Source organism: Borostomias antarcticus, assembly GCF_949987555.1.
Source record: "Borostomias antarcticus genome assembly, chromosome: 2".
Lineage (NCBI taxonomy): Eukaryota > Metazoa > Chordata > Actinopteri > Stomiiformes > Stomiidae > Borostomias > Borostomias antarcticus.
In genome coordinates, this window is record NC_140235.1 from 29,286,794 (window position 1) to 29,306,728 (window position 19,935).

A 19,935-nucleotide genomic window follows, 5' to 3' on the forward strand; every position below is an offset into this window, starting at 1 on the left:
ATACGCACACACACACACACACACACACACATACATCTCATTCAGAGCAGCTACAATATAAACCCTCTTCTCTAAATGATTTGTTTTAGAATGGTGCTTTTCACCTCCATTTCACAGAGAATATGCTCAGAAATATTTTTTCTAAATTATAATATATATTATATATATTTATTGTAGTGGACTTTACAGGTACTGGACCCGAATGGGAATAAGAGCCAAACTAGGTCCAGATTGTCTGAACACTACAATCAAGAAACAGCATGTTTTCCCTCCCTGAATAAAAGTATCCAAAAAGGGAGAAGCAGCACCTACAACCACCGTCACGACTCACATTACCGACTCCAAACGCTCAGTTCAACTGAATTCAGAGCGAAACGACAAGAATTCCCTCGCCTCCCCACTGGCCTTCTCTGTATTTATAGAAAAAAATGTGGGGTCAGTAAATTCAACACATTTCTGAGTGTTGAAGCCCGTCTGGTTGGAAGCTTACTCGACAATGTAACGGGTGGGTGAGTTTTTACACACTCCTCTGTCAGTTTTCAGGAAGCGCCAAAAGTGTAGGATGTGGCAGAGTCTCACAGAAACTGACCCTTCTTAGTTTGGAGAGGTCACCATTGTAACACGACTGCTGCAGCCTCTGGAGCGTCCCCCTCGACGGAAAACAGCTACGCAAAATACAGGACATACACAGGAAACGCACCGGAACACCTTCCAGAAACATTTGGTTGAGGAGAAAAACATAACCTGACAATCAGTTCTGTCAAACATCAGACAAAAAGTTAGATTTTCACATGATCAATAATACACTATGGCATTCGGATGTCTTAAACCATGTCCAGTGTTCACATTCTACAATGGCTTCCATGGACAGAACCTATTATTAATTGAGGACACATAATATAAGGAGGGACCATTTTCAGGCAACGCCGATGTGACGTGTCATTACAAAGATGGCGAGAGACACGTGGGAGGTAATTAACGCGCACAGCCTGCCTCTCTCTCTCTCTCTCTCTCTCTCTCCCTCTCTCTCTTCTCTCCCTCTCTCTCTCTCTCTCTCTCTCTCTCCCTCTCTCTCCCTCCCTCTCTCTCTCTCTCTCTCCTCAAACAGGTAGCACCTGTAGATCCCCCCTCTGTGATCCTTCAGCCTGTGATCTCACACACCTTTATAGACTTTACAACCCCCCTCCCGCCCCCCACCACAGTAGCACCGCACAGAACTTTCAAGCCACCCCTCCCCCTCCTCCTCCCCCTCCTCCTCTTCCTGATGGAGGAGGAGGAGGAGGAGAAGCCGTTGGACTTCTCTAAGGCCATAAAGATGAAGGCTGAGGTGTTTCCCCCTCAGCTGCGCAGGCAGGGCTGAGATAAGACGCAGCGCCTGGGCACCCACGGGGCAGGCGCTTTCACCCAGCTCCGCCCTGCCGGACCGGGCGTCTGGCGAGCGGATGAGAACCCGTCCGTCCGTCCGTCTGTTCGTCGCTCCGGCGGATCGTAAAGTCTGACCTTGCGTGTCGACGCTGGGAAATATGGAGGCTGGAACCACTAAGGGCTGCGGCATGTGTTGAAACATGCCACGACACACACACACACACACACACACACACCACCATCTACACACACACACACACACCACCATCTACACACACACACACACACCACCATCTACACATGCACACACACACACACACACACACACTCACACACCACCATCTACACACACACACACACACACACGCACACACGCACGCACGCACACACACGCACGCACACACACACACACACACACACACACACACACACACACACACACACACACGTCCCCTTCTCTGCATTCCCTCACCCCTTAAACAATGTTCCAATTTGTTTTTGAATTGTTGAAATGTATGTCGTTCCTGGCGTCTTGTTTTCCGGGTGCAGCCGGATTAGTCCCGGCTTACTGAGCTCTAAGACTCGGCTGCTCCTTAGACACTGATCCTGCCAGAGTGTGAAAGAACCTATACGTGTCTGGGTGTGTGTGTGCGTGTGTGTGTGTGTGTGTGCGAGTGTGTGCGAGTGTGTGTGTGTGTGTGTGTGTGTGTGTGTGTGTGTGTGTGTGTGTGTGCGTGTGTGCGAGTGTGTGAAAGGGCTGAGACAGATAACGAGGAGAACACAATGACATCAGCAGGTGGGACACGACGATCGATAGCAGCAGCAGCAGCAGCGCTGGTTCGATAGCCGCGGGTCTCTCTGCCGTGGGTCTCTCTGCCGCGGGTCTCTCTCTCTGCTGTGGGCGGCAGCCGCTGGCGCAGGGCTTTGTCTGCTGCTAGCACTTGAACCCTAATCACAACACGCCATTTCATATGTCGTAACAGCACAATCATTCACCAAGAGAGAGGCCCCAAGAGGAGAGAGAGAGATGGAATGAAAGAGAGAGAGAGAGAGAGAGAGAGAGAGAGAGAGAATGAAAGACCAATAATGATAGACAAGACAGGGAGACAGACAGGCAGACATTGGGATGGAGAGACAGAAAAGGAGAGTTGTCTCTGGCCTTATCGAAGCAGTAAGGGGCGGGGCCTCGTGACGTAAGGGTGGACACGCCCGAGGGCGACGGTGCAAGTCCGTCCCGCGTCTCGTTAGTCAGTCGGCGCGGCGAGCCAATCAGCGGTATCTATGCGCCACCCTCTCCCTCGACCTCGCTGGTAAAGAGGGGAGGCGAGGTGTCAGGGAAAACATGTGCAGTGGAATATCAACAGGTGTCAGCCACCAGACACACGGCAGACAAGATGTCTTCACCCAGTCACTTATCAGACATCAAAGGGTGTTTTAATACAGTTCAAACCTCAATCACACACACACACACACACACACACACACACACACACACACACACACAATCCTTAGACGGCCTGCAACATGTAGCCCAGCTCGTACCGAAGGCATGTACTAAACAAATAATATAAAGGTGATGAAAGCCTGACGTTTGATTGTTATTGGACTGAAGACAGACTTTTTTTTGTGGTAAACAGATTTGGTGAGACCGTGTTTCATTTGAAGTGTCTTTATGGCATCGGTGTCTTGAAAGCCCGGTAAGAAGAAAGGTGACCTAAAAAGATAACCCCGTCCGTGTGCGCGAATCTGACCGTGACAATGAATCGTCCGTCTCTTTGCGTAGCCCACTTGTTTGCGGGGGAGATGTGTTTTCCTGGGTGTTGCGTGTCTATGTGTGTGCGTGCTTGCAATGCGTGTGTGAAGTATCTTTGTGTGCGAGTGTGTTTGTGAGTGTGCGTGTTTCTGTTTGTGGGGGGAGGCAGCAGGGGTCACTGGGAAGGCGCAGGTCAGGGGGTGGTAGCGGGGCGGTCTGTGTACTAATCAGCTCGCTACAATACAGCGTGGTGGTGCAGAGTGCTGTTTGACAACCCCCTTCAACACCGTCTCTCCGCCTGTTCTCCTCACCTTCCGTCTCGTCTCTCAGCTCTGAACCCTTCTCTGCCTGCATGTCTGCTAGCCTGTCTGTCTGCTAGCCTGTCTGTCTGTCTATATGTCTGCTAGCCTGTCTGTCTGTCTATATGTCTGTATGTCTGCTAGCCTGTCTGTCTCTCTATATGTCTGTATGTCTGCTAGCCTGTCTGCCTGCATGTCTGCTAGCCTGTCTGTCTGTCTATATGTCTGCTAGCCTGTCTGCCTGTATGTCTGCTAGCCTGTCTGTCTGTCTATATGTCTGCTAGCCTGTCTGTCTGTCTGTCTATATGTCTGCTAGCCTGTCTGTCTGTCTATATGTCTGCTAGCCTGTCTGTCTATATGTCTGTTAGCCTGTCTGTCTGTCTGTCTATATGTCTGCTAGCCTGTCTGTCTGCCTGTTTGTCTGTCTGTCTGCCTAGCCTGTCTGTCTGTATGCCTGCTAGCCTGTCTGTCTGTCTATATGTCTGTATGTCTGCTAGCCTGTCTGTCTGCCCGATTGTCTGTCTGTATGCCTGCTAGCTTGTCTGTCTGTCTATATGTCTGTATGTCTGCTAGCCTGTCTGTCTGCCCGTTTGTCTGTCTGTATGTCTGCTAGCCTGTCTGTCTGCCTGTTTGTCTGTCTGTCTGTCTGTCTGCTAGCCTGTCAGTCTGTCTGTTTGATAGTCTGTCTGTCTGCTCTCCACTACCACACCATCAGTCACTTGCCTGCTGTTTTTCTGTTTTCCTGAAGGGTAACACCTTATACACACTCACATACTCTGAAAGTCACACTTCCCAACTGACAGTTTATCAGTTGGAAGTTTGCTCATTTTTAAACGTTTTGAAATGGGGTATTTTGTATAGGGCTGGCTCTAGGAGAGGTGGGGTCTGGCTGGGGATGGGGGTGGCTGAAAGGGTAATGATTTACTGACAGTATGTCTGTTTACTGAACTACATCTTTTTACGATGGCTACCACTCCGATTGACTTGTTTTTTTGGCGATCATAATGCAATCGCTGACCACCAATACTGGCTTTCCTGTCGACATCTCATATCTGACAGCATAGCACAGTGTCATATTCTCGCATTGTATTGCCTCTGGGTATGAAATGCGCTATACAAATAATGCTTTGATTGATTGATTGATTGATACGGCGTCTCTAGATTTTAAAGTGTGTCCATCAGCTGATATTCATCACAGAAAAAAATAACTGAGCTAAAAAGAAAGAGAGCCAATGGCTACCTGCTAAAATGGCTGGTAGAATTGATCAACTTACCGATAGGCCAACGGCAACTAGACGACATCGGCGAATATCGGCCGATACCGATGTATGGCAGAGAAATCAATGCATCCCTGCTAAGAACCATTTTGACAACAAAATCTCAATCTGATAACAGATACATTATTTCAGAAATCATTAAAGCAGATAGGAATGAGCAGATTGACGAGTTAGCGTACTATACTGAGTATTAGACACACGGGTGGTTAATGTGGTGGGCATTGGTTGACGCGGTAGGCTGGTAGTTTGGCATGAATAAGCTATTTTTGTGTTGTTTTTTTTACGATCGCAGCTTTCATTTAATTCAGGCAGGAATTATAACCTGTATTGTCTTGGCCTGGGGTTAAATGGCACACACTCGAAACACTAAGGGCTCATTAGAGAGATAACATCATTGTCCTTGGGTGATAGGAAAATGCAGATTGAACACTTCATGTCGAAGCAGAGTGCCTGTAAGCAGCGTGGGTTTGCTTTCTCAAACTCTCACGCCAGAGCAATTAGGCCTATGTGTACGTCTCTGGCTGGTATGGGCCTCTGTGTTACACATGTTGGAGGGACGTCTTGATTTGATCTGTGTGAGTCATCTGGGCTTTGTTTGAACTAATAGGCCAGGCACCTCATCAGACAGTTGTTGTAACAAGAGTCCTTCTGAGAAACCTGGGAGTTGATAATTCAAACAAAACTCACTGACTCAGGATACGGGACTCAATGACGTCTTCTGCTGCGAAGTCGCGACAGAGCTTAAAATACAACTGGATTGAATGGTTTTCATGTAATATGTCAACAATTGAAAGGAATGTTATTAGCATGACCATGTTGGTGGTGCTAATAAAAACTTAGCAGACCCCGATCCCAGTAAGCAGCTAGATGGTGTTGCACCCATACCTGCCAGACTCTGATTCACCAGGTGAAATAATCGCCCCCCCCCCCCCCACACACACACACACACACACACACACGCACCCTCAGCGTTGAGTTCACCCTGCGCCAGTTCAAAGTGTTTTTTTTTCCGCCTTGTCTAGCCTTGGTGTTTAATGTTTAAGTATCGGGAGTGGCAGGCAGGGAGCAAATAAAAGCACCTTTACACACTCCGGGGCCACATAGCAGAGCTGTGATTCCACTAACTGTATTGTGAAATCCCCATTGTGCCTCGAGAGAAATAATAAGTCCTCTGGACATTTCAATCTGTTACGTACAAAGTGAGGGTCACCAATTCTCTTTTGCATGTAACGCATGTTGTCATTCAAAGACATTTTTAAATTAGTAATATGGTCAGAATGGATAGTTGGCAGAGTTAGTGAATGTGGCAGTGTTTGGTACCTCTTACAGATAGTCATATAGGTTTAGGCCAGTGTAAAAGACTGAATGAGGACCACACCTGCTATGTGAAACCACAATTAGTACAAACATGTTCCTGGAAGATGGACTCCTACTGAACACAAGAAAGGAGCCTCTTTCTACCCCAAACAAACAACAACAAAGCACTTGGCAGTTGGCACTAGGTGTATGTGTGTGTGTGTGTTTGTTTGTTTGTGTGTGCGTGAGTGTTTGTGTGTGTTTGTGGGTATGTGTGTGTGTGTGTGTGTGTGAGTGAGTGTGTATTTGTGTGTGGTGTGTGTGTCCGTGCCTGTGTGTGCTTGTGCGCTTGTGTTTGAGCACAAGCATGTGTGCGTGTGATTATTCCGGAGTCCTAATCCATCCAACAGGGTTACAAAACCCTCAGACAGGAGGAGGTATTATTGTAGTTATGAAGGGACTTAGCTAACAGCCAAAGCCCAGTTCAACCGCGTTCACTGCAGGTCTACCTGGGACAACTCTGTATTGCATGAAAAGAGCTTGTTTGGATTCGAACCTTCCACATTTTTTACATGGGAGGGCCGTGCTGATGAGAAGTCAGTGTATTCAGGTATAACATGGAGGGTTAGGCAAGGTGTTTAAACGGTCTCTCTTAGGTGAAGCTGAGACCAGATATAGAGGGCGACAGTGTGTGTGTGTGTGTGTGTGTGTGTGTGTGTGTCAGGGGTGGGGTGCCACTGTCATAGAGAACTGAGAACTGATGAGTCATTTGCCCTTCTCACTCCTCACTTGGGATTAGCCATCACATGCAACAGGCGTCACGCCACACTATTGGCAATGCCCTCAATCCCCATTGAATTAATACAGTATGAAGCTATTCTCAATATCGCTCCGTCACCGTCAAAAGCCAACGGACTTGGTGATTTTACTACAGTAACCTGGCCTTGCCAGGATGAGCTCTGGGCCAGAGTCATGGCCAAGCACAGGGACCCAGAGTTCTTTTCTGGGCCAGGTCAGAGGGTCAGGGGAAAAGGTCCTGAGCCCATTCATCTTGACATGTGCTCTCAGTCTTCTTTGTTAACCTAGCACCAACATTCTGCCATGACATCCACATTCTCACCCCCCCAAACATGGCCTCTGCACCCGCTGTCAATAAAGTGATGCTTGGCTTGATCGTGTTCTCTGTACACACTGGACCTGCCCCCCCCCCCCCCCCCCAAATTACTCCCCAGAGCCAGCACAACCTCCAATCATGGTTGTATCATTCATAGCCCTTGCATTATACAAATTGCTTATGGTAAATGGTAAATGGACTGCGCTTATAGTCCATTTTATCCAAAGCCCTTCACTATGAAGGCCTCTCATTCACCCATTCACACACACATTCATACACCAATGGCGGCAGCTGTCATGCAAGGTGCTAGCCTGCTCATTGGGAGCAATTTGGGGTTCAGTGTCTTGCCCAAGGACACTTCGACATGTCGTCAGGAGGAAGCAGGATTCGAACCGCCGACCCTACGATCATTGGACCACTCTAACTCCACCCCCCCCCCCCCCCCTTATCATATCACATCTTCAGTTACCAGTTCACTAGGGAGGGGAGGGGGGGGGGGCTCTGTTCTATCTCCTGGTGCGACTGAGGTAATGTAGCCCCTCCTCTTGCTCGCTAGGAGACGATGTCGTCCACCACGCAGGAGGCGGGGACTGGCCGAGGAAGGGGCTCCTAAAGGCTTCGCCACCACATCATCTCTGTCTCCTCTCTTCCCACTCCCCCCCCCTCTCTCCTCCCTCCCTCTTTCCCTCTCTCTCCCTCTCCTTCTCTCTCTCCCTCCCTCTCCTCCCTCTCCTCCCTCTCTCTCCCTCCCTCTTTCTCTCTCTCCTCCCTTTCTCTCTCTCCTCCCTTTCTCTCTCCTTCTCCATCTCTCTCTCCCTCTCTCTCCCTCTCTCTCTCCCTCCCTCTCTCTCTCTCCCTCCCTCTCTCTCTCTCTCTCTCTGTGGGTTTGAGGCCCCTGTGAGGCCTGCCAGGGTGTTGTATCTCTGTGCGGTGATACCTGCGCTCAGACCGTGAGCTCTGCCAGACAGCGCCCCGGGTTCCTAAGGAGGCCTCCACACCGATACACAGACTGGTGAATTGTCGTGACATTTTTGGTCAAACAGACGAGTGGAAGTATTCTGAGAATTTACATGACTTTTTTTTCTTCTTAATTCTCACACCCAAAGACCAAGGGGCGAATTTGGTTCCATCTGGAGGCGATTCGGGGTGTGGACTGCACGTCGTGGTGGCGTGCCACATATGTTGGACATCTTTTTTTGCCAGGGTCTCGTGTTCTTAGGGCACAATGAGCGGCAGGTAGCATCGCCTGCCTTGGCCTTGCCAGGCTGTGGGGCACCAGGCTGGCATCACTGCAGGTCAGCCAGAGGGTTTTAATCCGAGCGAACCCGTTTCTTCTCAGAATGGCAGGGAGGGCGTGGCATCCCTCTTCGTGGCTACTGAATGTGAGCTCGCTAGATCCAAATGGTCTCACAAGGCTACTTTATGGCAACGGCGCCACACTGCCCAGTAACACAACTGAAACCCAAGGCAGGCTAACCTTACACTGAGACTCTCATGGATTTTCACCACCCTCTCCATAAACCATTGAGTAGCAATTTGAGTTTTCTCAGGCTGCACAACATAGCAGGCTACCCTCCATGTACACAATGCATCATGTTGAGTTTTGCTCATCGCCGGCTTCCCAAAGGCAGACGACAAATCATTATCCGCAAACGGGGACCTGCAAACAAAGGGTCTCTACCGAGGAGCAGAGGCGGTCATATGTCTCCGCTAGACAAACAGCCACCATCTTTGAGAGCAGGTCCGGCAAACGTGTGAGGACAAGAGAAAGTAAGACAATTACGCACATACCTCACCCGCTGCTATGACCCAGTGAATACAGTGGTTACCATGGCTTAATCTGTCAATGAGGTGGACTTTGAGGAGGGGGCGAATGGGGGGGGGGGGGGGATCAAGGGGTTGGGAGGGGAAAGAGTGTGTGTGTGTGGGTGGGGGGGGAGGGGGGGGGGAGCAATGCGGCTGATCCTTGCCCCAAACAGACATGCAGCGCATTGGTGTGCACTTTGCATGCCAGTCCCAATAAGCAGTGATGCAGGATGTTGTGGGGAGTGTGGAGGGTGTGGAGGGTGTGGAGAGTGTGGAGGGTGTGGAGGGTATGGAGGGTGTGGAGGGTGTGGGGAGTGTGGAGGGTGTGGGGAGTGTGGAGGGTGTGGAGGGTATGGAGGGTGTGGAGAGTGTAGAGGGTGTGGAGAGTGTGGAGGGTGTGGAGGGTGTGGAGGGTGTGGAGAGTGTGGAGGGTGTGGAGAGTGTGGAGGGTGTGGAGAGTGTGGAGGGTATAGAGGGTGTGGAGGGTGTGGAGGGTGTGGAGGGTGTGGAGAGTGTAGAGAGTGTAGAGGGTGTGGAGAGTGCGGAGAGTGTGGAGGGTATAGAGGGTGTGGAGGGTGTGGAGCGTGTGGAGGGTGTGGAGGGTGTGGAGGGTGTAGAGGGTGTGGAGGGTGTGGAGGGTGTGGAGAGTGTGGAGGGTGTAGAGGGTGTGGAGGGTGTGGAGCGTGTGGAGGGTGTGGAGAGTGTGGAGGGTATGGACGGTGTGGAGGGTGTGGAGAGTGTGGAGGGTATGGAGGGTGTGGAGAGTGTGGAGGGTGTGGAGGGTGTGGAGGGTGTGGAGAGTGTGGAGGGTATGGAGGGTGTGGAGAGTGTGGAGAGTGTGGAGGGTGTGGAGAGTGTGGAGAGTGTGGAGGGTATGGAGGGTGTGGAGAGTGTAGAGGGTGTGGAGAGTGTGGAGGGTGTGGAGGGTGTGGAGGGTATGGAGGGTGTGGAGAGTGTAGAGGGTGTGGAGAGTGTGGAGGGTGTGGAGAGTGCGGAGAGTGTGGATAGTGTGGAGGGTGTGGAGGGTGTGGAGAGTGTGGAGGGTGTGGAGGGTGTGGAGAGTGCGGAGGGTGCGGAGGGTGTGGAGGGTGTGGAGGGTGTAGAGGGTGTGGAGGGTGTGGAGCGTGTGGAGAGTCTGGAGGGTGTGGAGGGTGTGGAGAGTGTGGAGGGTGTGGAGAGTGTGGAGGGTGTGGAGGGTGTGGAGGGTGTGGAGAGTGTGGAGGGTGTGGAGAGTGCGGAGAGTGTGGAGGGTATAGAGGGTGTGGAGAGTGTGGAGGGTGTGGAGGGTGTGGAGAGTGTGGAGGGTGTGGAGGGTGTGGAGGGTGTGGAGAGTGTGGAGGGTGTGGAGGGTGTGGAGAGTGTGGAGAGTGCGGAGAGTGTGGAGGGTATAGAGGGTGTGGAGGGTGTGGAGGGTGTGGAGAGTGTGGAGGGTGTAGAGGGTGTGGAGAGTGTGGAGAGTGTGGAGGGTGTGGAGGGTGTGGAGAGTGTAGAGAGTGTAGAGGGTGTGGAGCGTGTGGAGGGTGTGGAGAGTGTAGAGAGTGTAGAGGGTGTGGAGAGTGTGGAGAGTGTGGAGGGTGTGGAGAGTGTGGAGGGTGTGGAGGGTGTGGAGCGTGTGGAGGGTGTGGAGAGTGTGGAGGGTGTAGAGAGTGTGGAGGGTGTGGAGGGTGTGGAGAGTGTGGAGGGTGTGGAGGGTGTGGAGGGTGTGGAGCGTGTGGAGGGTGTGGAGAGTGTAGAGAGTGTAGAGGGTGTGGAGAGTGCGGAGAGTGTGGAGGGTATAGAGGGTGTGGAGCGTGTGGAGGGTGTGGAGAGTGTAGAGAGTGTAGAGGGTGTGGAGAGTGTGGAGAGTGTGGAGGGTGTGGAGAGTGTGGAGAGTGTGGAGGGTGTGGAGAGTGTGGAGGGTGTGGAGGGTGTGGAGGGTGTAGAGAGTGTAGAGGGTGTGGAGAGTGCGGAGAGTGTGGAGGGTATAGAGGGTGTGGAGGGTATAGAGGGTGTGGAGCGTGTGGAGGGTGTGGAGAGTGTAGAGAGTGTGGAGGGTGTGGAGAGTGTGGAGGGTGTGGAGGGTGTGGAGGGTGTGGAGCGTGTGGAGGGTGTGGAGCGTGTGGAGGGTGTGGAGAGTGTAGAGAGTGTAGAGGGTGTAGAGAGTGCGGAGAGTGTGGAGGGTATAGAGGGTGTGGAGGGTGTGGAGCGTGTGGAGGGTGTGGAGAGTGTAGAGAGTGTGGAGGGTGTGGAGAGTGTGGAGGGTGTGGAGAGTGTGGAGGGTGTGGAGGGTGCAGACAACGCGCTCCCTGAAACCTCTGGGTCTCTTCCTGTCTCAGAAACCCATCAAGGCAGGACACCCTTTTGCAGTGCTCTCTTTGTATCAATACACTAGATAATATTGGTTTGAAGGCGTGTGAAAACTGACAATATGGATCAAAATTAAATAACACTGGTATATGTTTTATTGATGACACAGATATAATTTATAAGGGGGTCCTATCAAAGATGTGTTAGGCATTGCCATACTACTTGAAGCTGAAGATGTGCAAACGTTTGAGGGTCCAGAAGCTTCTTTTACAACAGTTGTAATGTAGCAACCTACAAATAAACATATGTACTGTAAATCAAATAGTGCCTCTTCCACATATCATTCGTATGCCCGAATAGAATTAACGTGCTGTTTAGATAATTTTCTGTTGGCGTATCAGGCCTACCGATGGAAAGCCTCATGGGGCGCGCGCATTGCGCATGGGCAGCATGAGCCTGAACACGGAGCTAGTTTAAGACTTCTTAGAAATTTACCGTGTTCAGTGATGATACCTCCAGGCAACACTATATCTAAAATGAAATGTTTAAGTTTCTACGATTGCAAGACAACCTATAGCAACAGCATCCACACGCTCCATGGGTGGTTCATGTGAGCAGTGAGCCCCCCTCCAATAAAAAAATGAATAAAATAAAACATCAACTTTGAAATCGAAAGTGGAAAGTGGATTTAAAATGGCAAAACAATGATATTATCTTGCAGGCCATTGAGCTGGGGTAGGCTATTTATTATATTTTTCTAAAAGTTTCATATTGCCATTTTAAGCAACTGCTTATCGGATTGGTTATCGTTAAACTAAACCTCGTGACATGCTCTAGCAGCTATGAGTAAAAATGCAATAAAATGCATAGTTATTAAAAGGCCATTGCATCCTCCTACTTGCGCACCGTGCGCTCACAGCCATTTCCAGGCTCTTTCCCGTGTGGGAACTCAACTTAAGCCACCCACAACTTTATTCAATTTATGCAACCCAGGAGCATTAAAATCACCCCACCTAAGCTAACTCCTTTTGTAGCCTGCGTAGAACTTGCTGCGTTTTTTTCTTACTGGTCTTGTGAGAGGTTGCGAGGAATAAGAGAGGGGAAGAAAGATGTGTAATTGATGTTTTCCCATGGAGCGGCCCCTCCCCTCGAACCTAACCCTCAGGTGCAAGAAATATTTAAAGTTTTTTTTTTTTTTTTTACTCTTTTGTGGGTTAACATCAGAAGGGTTTGTCTAGGCGAACCAATCAGGTCCCTCCCCTACCATAGATCGCTGCTATAATACATAGCAGTAAAAGCGGTCTGCTCGCACAAGCTGCTGTAGCTCGTCTGCGTAGAGATTCTGTGGCTAATTTTCACACTTTTTACCCACGTTAACAGCGACCCTCCTTCGATGTGTCCCGTTATCATTTCGCACAGGCGTTCATTTCCGCACCTGCCACGGTAGTGCTCGGGCGGCACGGTAGACTACAGAGGAACCAGAGGAGGCGGCAAGGACATTGTGGAAGCGGCGGAGCGATAAGCGGGGAGAGCTATAGAAACGGCCGCCGGTTGATAACAGACAGGCTCCGAGTCATTTAGATCTGACAGGCGAAATGCTGCTGCTGACAAGAATCGTCGTGGTGGGTTTCATCTGCTTGTCCTTGGTGTCCTATGGGATGGGCTGTGGACCGGGCCGGGGCTACGGGAGGAGAAGACATCCGAAGAAGCTTACACCTCTTGCGTACAAGCAGTTCATCCCAAACGTCGCGGAGAAGACCCTGGGGGCAAGTGGCAGATACGAAGGCAAGATCACACGGAACTCCGAGCGATTTAAAGAACTGACTCCAAATTACAATACCGACATTATATTCAAGGATGAAGAGAACACCGGTGCCGACAGGCTTATGACTCAGGTAAAGAAAACACATTTTTGATGCACCTCTTCCAACGCAGTCAGTTGCCTATTATAGCCTAGGCTATTGCGCCGATTGCGCACCACAGATGAAGCCAAGATAATTTTGCCGGTAGCTATTGAACTCTATCCACCTTATCGTTTAAACTTCGATGTATAAAAAGGTGCAGCTTCATTCCTAAAGCATTTGAGTTCTGAAGGCTTGCAAGGCTATTCGCTTATAAATCAAACCCATGAGACGTGACGTGCAGGCGGACAGTCGGCCCTCATGGTTGTGGCAGTTTATTTGAAATATTAATGTGGTCCGCTCCTCATATCTATATTTGTCGGCTATCCGTGAGGCTCTAGCCTAGGCTATGTTGTGCTAGACGCATATCAACTGCTCGTACGGTCTATAGTCTCTGGATATGCGTGTCTGTGTCTTTATGAACATTCCTGCGTATTTTAAATACCCTACTCTATCTTAATTTCAGTCCTCAGATCAGTGTCGTTTGCTGCTTCAAACAGCTGGTCTTTTTTATGCATGGTTTGGCTCATTCAGACATTTTATCGCATAGGCTACTGTAGCCTAATTCACCCTTCTGTCATGTTTGGCGGTGCATGAATAAATTGACATTTCTTTGAGAATGTTCTGAACACTATCACTACTTCATAAATGGGTGGGACGCGACCAATTAGTGCGATGATTAAAAAAAGTCGCACCGATCGCCCCGGGGTACGCATTTGCTTTTGAAAGATTTCGTGGCATAATTTTATGAGTCGGATTGGGATTCTTTCACAATTTGCGTACCGCAATGTTTGTCTTGTGCTTATGCAATTCTGCTTGTAGTCTGTTTGCTTATGTTTCCTTAGACAGATATTTACGCAGAGGAAGTTCTGATAGCCTCGGCTATAAAGCCAGTAGGCATATGTGGTGCATTGCTATTATGTCTTTATGACGCGTGTTTTGCATTACTCTGCCCCCATTTCCACTAAAAACGCCAGAGTGGGATTGCTTATAAATCCAGCCACCTTAAAATGCCACTGAACCTGAAGTAGTGCGATGATGGAGGCGCGCGCCGGAGTCCCTGAACCGTACACCGCGCCCTGGGCACGAGCTCCGATTAAATATTCATCCTGCGTGCAGTCTCTACATCTCTCTGAACGCTCCCTGCCATTCTTCCGTTTTATAGGCTACGTTTCTCACTCCAGGGTGAGATTGTCAGGGTTGCCTAACTATTCTTTTCGTGGCGCTCTCACACTCACAACCCTACAATTGTATAGAGCAACCTCATACCTCAATTTAAAGGTGGACGCATTCTTGTCGATCAGTGACGGAATTAATTTCTTTCAATTTGAAGCTACTGTTCGGAATAGCCCTACAGAGACAAATATAGCAGCTTAAACACTCCTTTGGGAACAACCCCCCTCCGCCCCGCCACTCTTATCCTGCTGGGTCTAGCCGGTAGTAGTTGAACTCGTGACCTTTGGTCAATGAAAAGTGGAAGCACATAAACAGTTGGAACAGTTAAAACTCATAGGCTATGATGGTATTAGTAAAGTATGAGGTTGTTGGAATGCATTGCATATCTCGAATGAAGGCATGCACCTGCACTTATCGGTGGGCTTTCCTGTCCGCGCACTGTTTGGGTGCACAGGTGCACTGAGAGTTGAATAACCATTGGGTCGTAGCCCATTATTGGAAGTCTCACTATTGTTAAACAAACTGTAATTTCAGATGAGATAAAACGTCTGTTGTGCTTTACTATAGCCTAGTCTAAATCAACCTCCAGTTAGTGATGATCTCTTACAGGCGCGAGCCACTGTGTGTGTGCGCTTGAACCAAACATCCCTCACCTACAAAGCCAAAGTCTTCGAAGTGAACGAGGTCGTCGTTTTATAGACACTTTAACGCACATCCCCCGACTTTTAAAGAGACTTTGGGGAATGAAAACACCGTAGACTAAGCAAAGCCGAATATACTACCGGGCGAAGGAGGCGGAATTGAGACTGACTGGCGGGTTGTTTGCGCTGACAGGTACCTGATAAGTGTTTCTTCCAACCAATTCATTGGTGAAGAGATTAAGAGGGAGGCTGCGGGCTGCGGGCGAGGCTTGTTGAACAACTTTACCCCCTGAGCACAAAGCGCCGGCAGAGGAAGCCCTGCTGGGCTTCACGGTGGCTGGACAGAATTTGGCTTAATTTGCGGCACACGACCCAATGAATTAATAAATAGTTCGGGCTTTACGGCTCGTGACTCCAACAATCCCACTTAGAATGTGCAGGAGAGGGTTTGGCCTTTTTTTCATCCTGCGCATTCTACAAGTGCCACTAGCTTATAGCCTACAATGTCAATTTCGATCCCAAGTCTGAATTATATAGACCTAAACATTAATTATTGCGTTGACTGCATGCTTCAACGAAGACTTAAGGCTACGGATCCTCATTAACAGAGTGCAAATGGAGACCGTAGTTAACCATGCGTCATTTGCCGTCTGTGTGTGTGTGTGTGCGCGCGCGCCTCTGTGCCGTGCGTGTGCGGGCCGGTGTATGGGGTTGAGTGAGAGAGAGAGAGAGAGAGAGAGAGAGAGAGAGAGAGAGGACTACATCCACGGTGATAGGAGGGGAAGAAAGACGAAAGGCGAGGGAGAGACGGAGAGCGTGAGCAAGCGTGCGTGCGTGCCCGCGTCTGTGCGCATTTCACTTCATAGACTATTCGCATTGAATACGACATAGGCTAATCCCCCTGAACGTATAGTTAGCCCAACAGGAACAGCAACCAAAACACCCCAGTTTAAGTACGCCTGTCACGTTCCAAGATCTTGTGAGACGAGAATAATGAAAGTTTCCCTCTCTGGCTGCGTCTGAAAAGCCTCTTTGTGATGTTTTATTTGACATATCGGTTAAGAAGAGTGTTGTCGTGGAGAAGGCCAAGCATCTTCACTGAGGAAAAGTGTTAAGAGTGAAACACTCCAATTATAGGCCACGTATTGAATAACTTGGTTATTCCTCAAGATTGTCTCCATGAATATAAATTATTCATTCAAAGAAAACAGTTTAATGCTGACAAATTATTCACAAGGTCACAACCATTTTCCCTTATCACATGTTCATAATTTCAGTAAAACAGTCAATGTGGAATGTTTATCTTTGACATGCATCATGCATCTTTGGAGGTATAGGCCAGTGAGCGGTTGCACCTTTCCAAGACAAGGGATCTATATGTTTTAGGTCAGTGAAGCGAACGCAAAGGCTTATCAATTTTTCATCACAAGCTTTTTTATCCTGTGCCCCATGATGCAACTCCTGACATAAAATTCTAGCCTCAAACCCGTGTTCTCATTTAAGTGTATGATGGCTATATTGTGTCAAGATATAGACCTACTATCAATTAGTCTACTATCACCTTCAATTTGGAATAGACTACTGTGGAGTGTGAAGTGTTCAAACCCCTGATATCGCATGGTATTCCAGGGGAGGGAGTGTGAATTTGGTAGTTTGTTGCGGAGAGGTCAGATACGGTTTCATAAGTCCATGACTAACGTGACTTTGACCTGATAGCAACTTGTTGGGATGGACAATTTAACCTTCTGGTTCTTAAAGAACCAAAACTCCAATGCATCCATCACAGACTGAGCTCGAATCAATTAAAGCATTGGAAAAGACAACCATTGTTTTAACTCCATCTATAGCCTACTACCAGAGTGAATACACCAAACCAATATATTAGCCTACTCTGTAAAAACCCACTAGAATGTGTTTGCCCTATAGTTTTATGGATTCGACTAATGGAATTGGCCGTTTCCTTTTTCCACAGCGGTGTAAAGACAAGCTGAACTCCCTGGCCATCTCCGTCATGAACCAGTGGCCTGGGGTGAAGCTGCGCGTCACCGAGGGCTGGGACGAGGATGGACATCATTTCGAGGAGTCGCTCCACTACGAGGGAAGGGCCGTGGACATCACTACGTCCGACAGAGACAAGGGCAAATACGGCACGCTGTCCAGGCTGGCGGTGGAGGCCGGATTTGACTGGGTCTACTACGAGTCCAAAGCCCACATCCACTGTTCAGTCAAAGCAGGTGGGGCACCCATAGGTCTTTTAGCCTACTGGTCACAACAACCAAACGCACGGCAAAAAGCCAGTGTGAAAACACATGGGAAGAACACTATAATTAAGCAAAATTCTAGAATAGTGGGAATTAAAAAAAAACAACAACCCGACATTTCATCACTCTAACGACTTCACAACAAACCAGCTGTATTGTGCGTTGGTAAACTCGTTTTGGCTAGATTATGTTGCATTAGGCCCGTTTCCGAATCGTTATTGGTTTTAAATTAGCATATTTGTCAACGAATTAGCAACACTCGCTACTAACAATAAATTAAGCTAATAATTAAGTAATAAGCCTATTCGAAAGCTTATTATCAATTGGCTATTGTTATAGGCTACATGGCTACACTGCCGCCTGCTCATCTTTGCTGGCATACCATGCAGTTTATTTCCTATCTTACATCGCCCCACACTGTCTCTAAGAGGGAACACGACCAAGTCACATGGATCTTGTCATGAAATGCCAGTGTGACGCACAAAAACCCAATTCATGTCTGTGCTAAAATAATTTAGACCCACAGCTCTAATGCAAACGGCGAATAGGCTACCTCGCCAAGTCAACAGTAGGCTGCAGGCATACAGTTTTCTTTCTTTGTATACAGGAATATAGCCTTTCAGTCGTCAATCTTTAGGCTAAATGAAGTGTTGCCTATAGGCATAATCTAAATCCTTCATAACAAAATACCTAAATAAAATAATAAATAGGCTAAATAAAAATAGATAAATACATAAACAAACAAAAAAACATAAATAAATAAATCCATCCATCATCAGAATTAGCGTTGCCTATATCAAGCTAGCATTATCTTTTCTTAGGGTGATAGACCGACTATGCTAGTCTATTGAATAGCCTATACTGCTCTCACAAATGATGACAGTTGAATAGTGCTCTGATTGGAAATCGTTTCTTGATATTCCTAAAAATAGCAGATGGAAACCATGCCGTGTATCTTCCCCTAACAGAGCGAATTGGGTTTTGAAATAACGGTAAATCCTCTATTTAGGATTCAACACACACATTTTGAGATCATATACGTGCCATTGGGGGGTCGTGTGACTTTACCAAAGGGATTTAGACTGAGAAATGTTGAATTCGTTTTGGGGCAAATGTGGTTCTCAATTGTGACCTTATTTCATGCCCGGGAATCTTAAAAGAAGATTAAATCCTGAAATTCAGAGCAGAGCCATTCTTTTCTATGGATGCGTGTGAGTGTGTATGTTTACTGACAGTGTGATCCTGGAGATTGGAATGTGAAGAGTTCTCCCAAGGCCCGAATTATTGTCATCAAGATTGACAACAAAGCGGAGAGAGGTGCTAAAAAGGCAGACATTGATGTTGGGCAACAGCAGGCATTTAGAGTCCGGGCCCTCATTTAAATTCAAATCTACATCTTGAGAGGCTTGGAAAAGTGGCTCCACTGGGTAAACAGTGTTTTCGGCGCTCTTGTTTTTTCTGAGAGTAGGCTATGTGTGTGAATTGTCACATAGAGGTTTCTGCACCTGAGCAAATATCGGAAGAGCCGCTGGGAAAGGCGTAAGTGTTCTTTTCCAAGAGTGGCTCGGTCCACAAGCAGATTTAGAATGACAATGTCCGCTCTTTATTGGGTTTTAATTAAGGCCAGGGGAGCCAGGGCTTTCGGTTTTCTGGTCTCAGACAACGAGAAGCAGCCAGTACGGTTTAGAATGAGTTCTGCAGCCTATTATTATGGCAAACGAATATGGCCCGCCGTGTTGTATAAGCTGGTGAATACAAAGCAACCCTTATGTTTTCAAGTTCGAATGAAGAGATATGAATAAATGCATCTGGCAAAGCTTTTTATATAGCCTATACACACATCCAGTCTATATGGTAATGACACATCCAGGCTATATACAAATGGCTATGGCCTATGGAACAGTGGTTGATTTATATTTGCATATAGGCATGTGCTCTGCGCCTTATGCATGATGCTCTCTGCTCTATGATTCTGCATCATCTATTGACTCATGGGTGTTAAAGTAAAATAAATAAATAAATATTAATAATAATAACAATAATAAATTATCTTTTATCTCCACAGAAAATTCCGTTGCTGCGAAATCAGGCGGCTGCTTCCCAGGCTCTGCTTCAGTCACCCTCCAAGATGGAAGCAAGAAGTCAGTTAAAGAGCTCAAAGTTGGCGACAAAGTGTTGGCTGCCGACAGCGATGGGAAACTCGTTTACACCGATTTTATCATGTTTATGGATCAAGACTCGTCAACCAGAAGAGTGTTTTATGTTTTAGAGACTAAAGAATCGGGCCAGAAAATCACCCTCACCGCTGCGCATCTTCTTTTTGTTGTCAGCAACTCAACGGACGACCTCCACACGATGTCCGCTGTATTTGCCAGCAAAGTCAAACCTGGACAAAATGTGCTGGTCTTTGATGATTTATATAACCAACTCAAGTCTGTGACCGTGGAACGGATTTACATGGAAGAGTATGAAGGGTCATTTGCTCCGGTAACCGTTCAAGGAACCATCGTAGTGGACCATGTGCTTGCGTCATGTTACGCAGTAATTGAAGACCACAACCTGGCGCACTGGGCCCTCGCGCCTGTCCGGTTCAGCTATTGGCTATCTTCATTGCTGAACCCAACAGACTACACCGAGCCCAACGCCCCCCTGCACCAGGACGGAGTGCACTGGTATTCCAAGATTCTATATCAGATAGGAACGTGGCTCCTGGACCGCCACTCCATCCATCCTCTTGGGATGTCAATAAACTCAAGTTGA

The 19,935-nt window shown here is 48.3% G+C and overlaps 1 protein-coding gene across 1 annotated transcript; it reads left to right on the forward strand.

Moving 5' to 3' along the window:
• Nucleotides 1-12,791: 12,791 nt before the first annotated feature.
• shha (sonic hedgehog signaling molecule a) lies at nt 12,792-19,935 on the forward strand (the record flags this gene model as incomplete). Its single annotated transcript, XM_084456645.1, has 3 exons — nt 12,792-13,091; nt 16,887-17,148; nt 19,241-19,935. The coding sequence occupies 3 exons, from the start codon at nt 12,792-12,794 to the stop codon at nt 19,933-19,935; spliced, it is 1,257 nt and encodes a 418-aa protein (XP_084312771.1).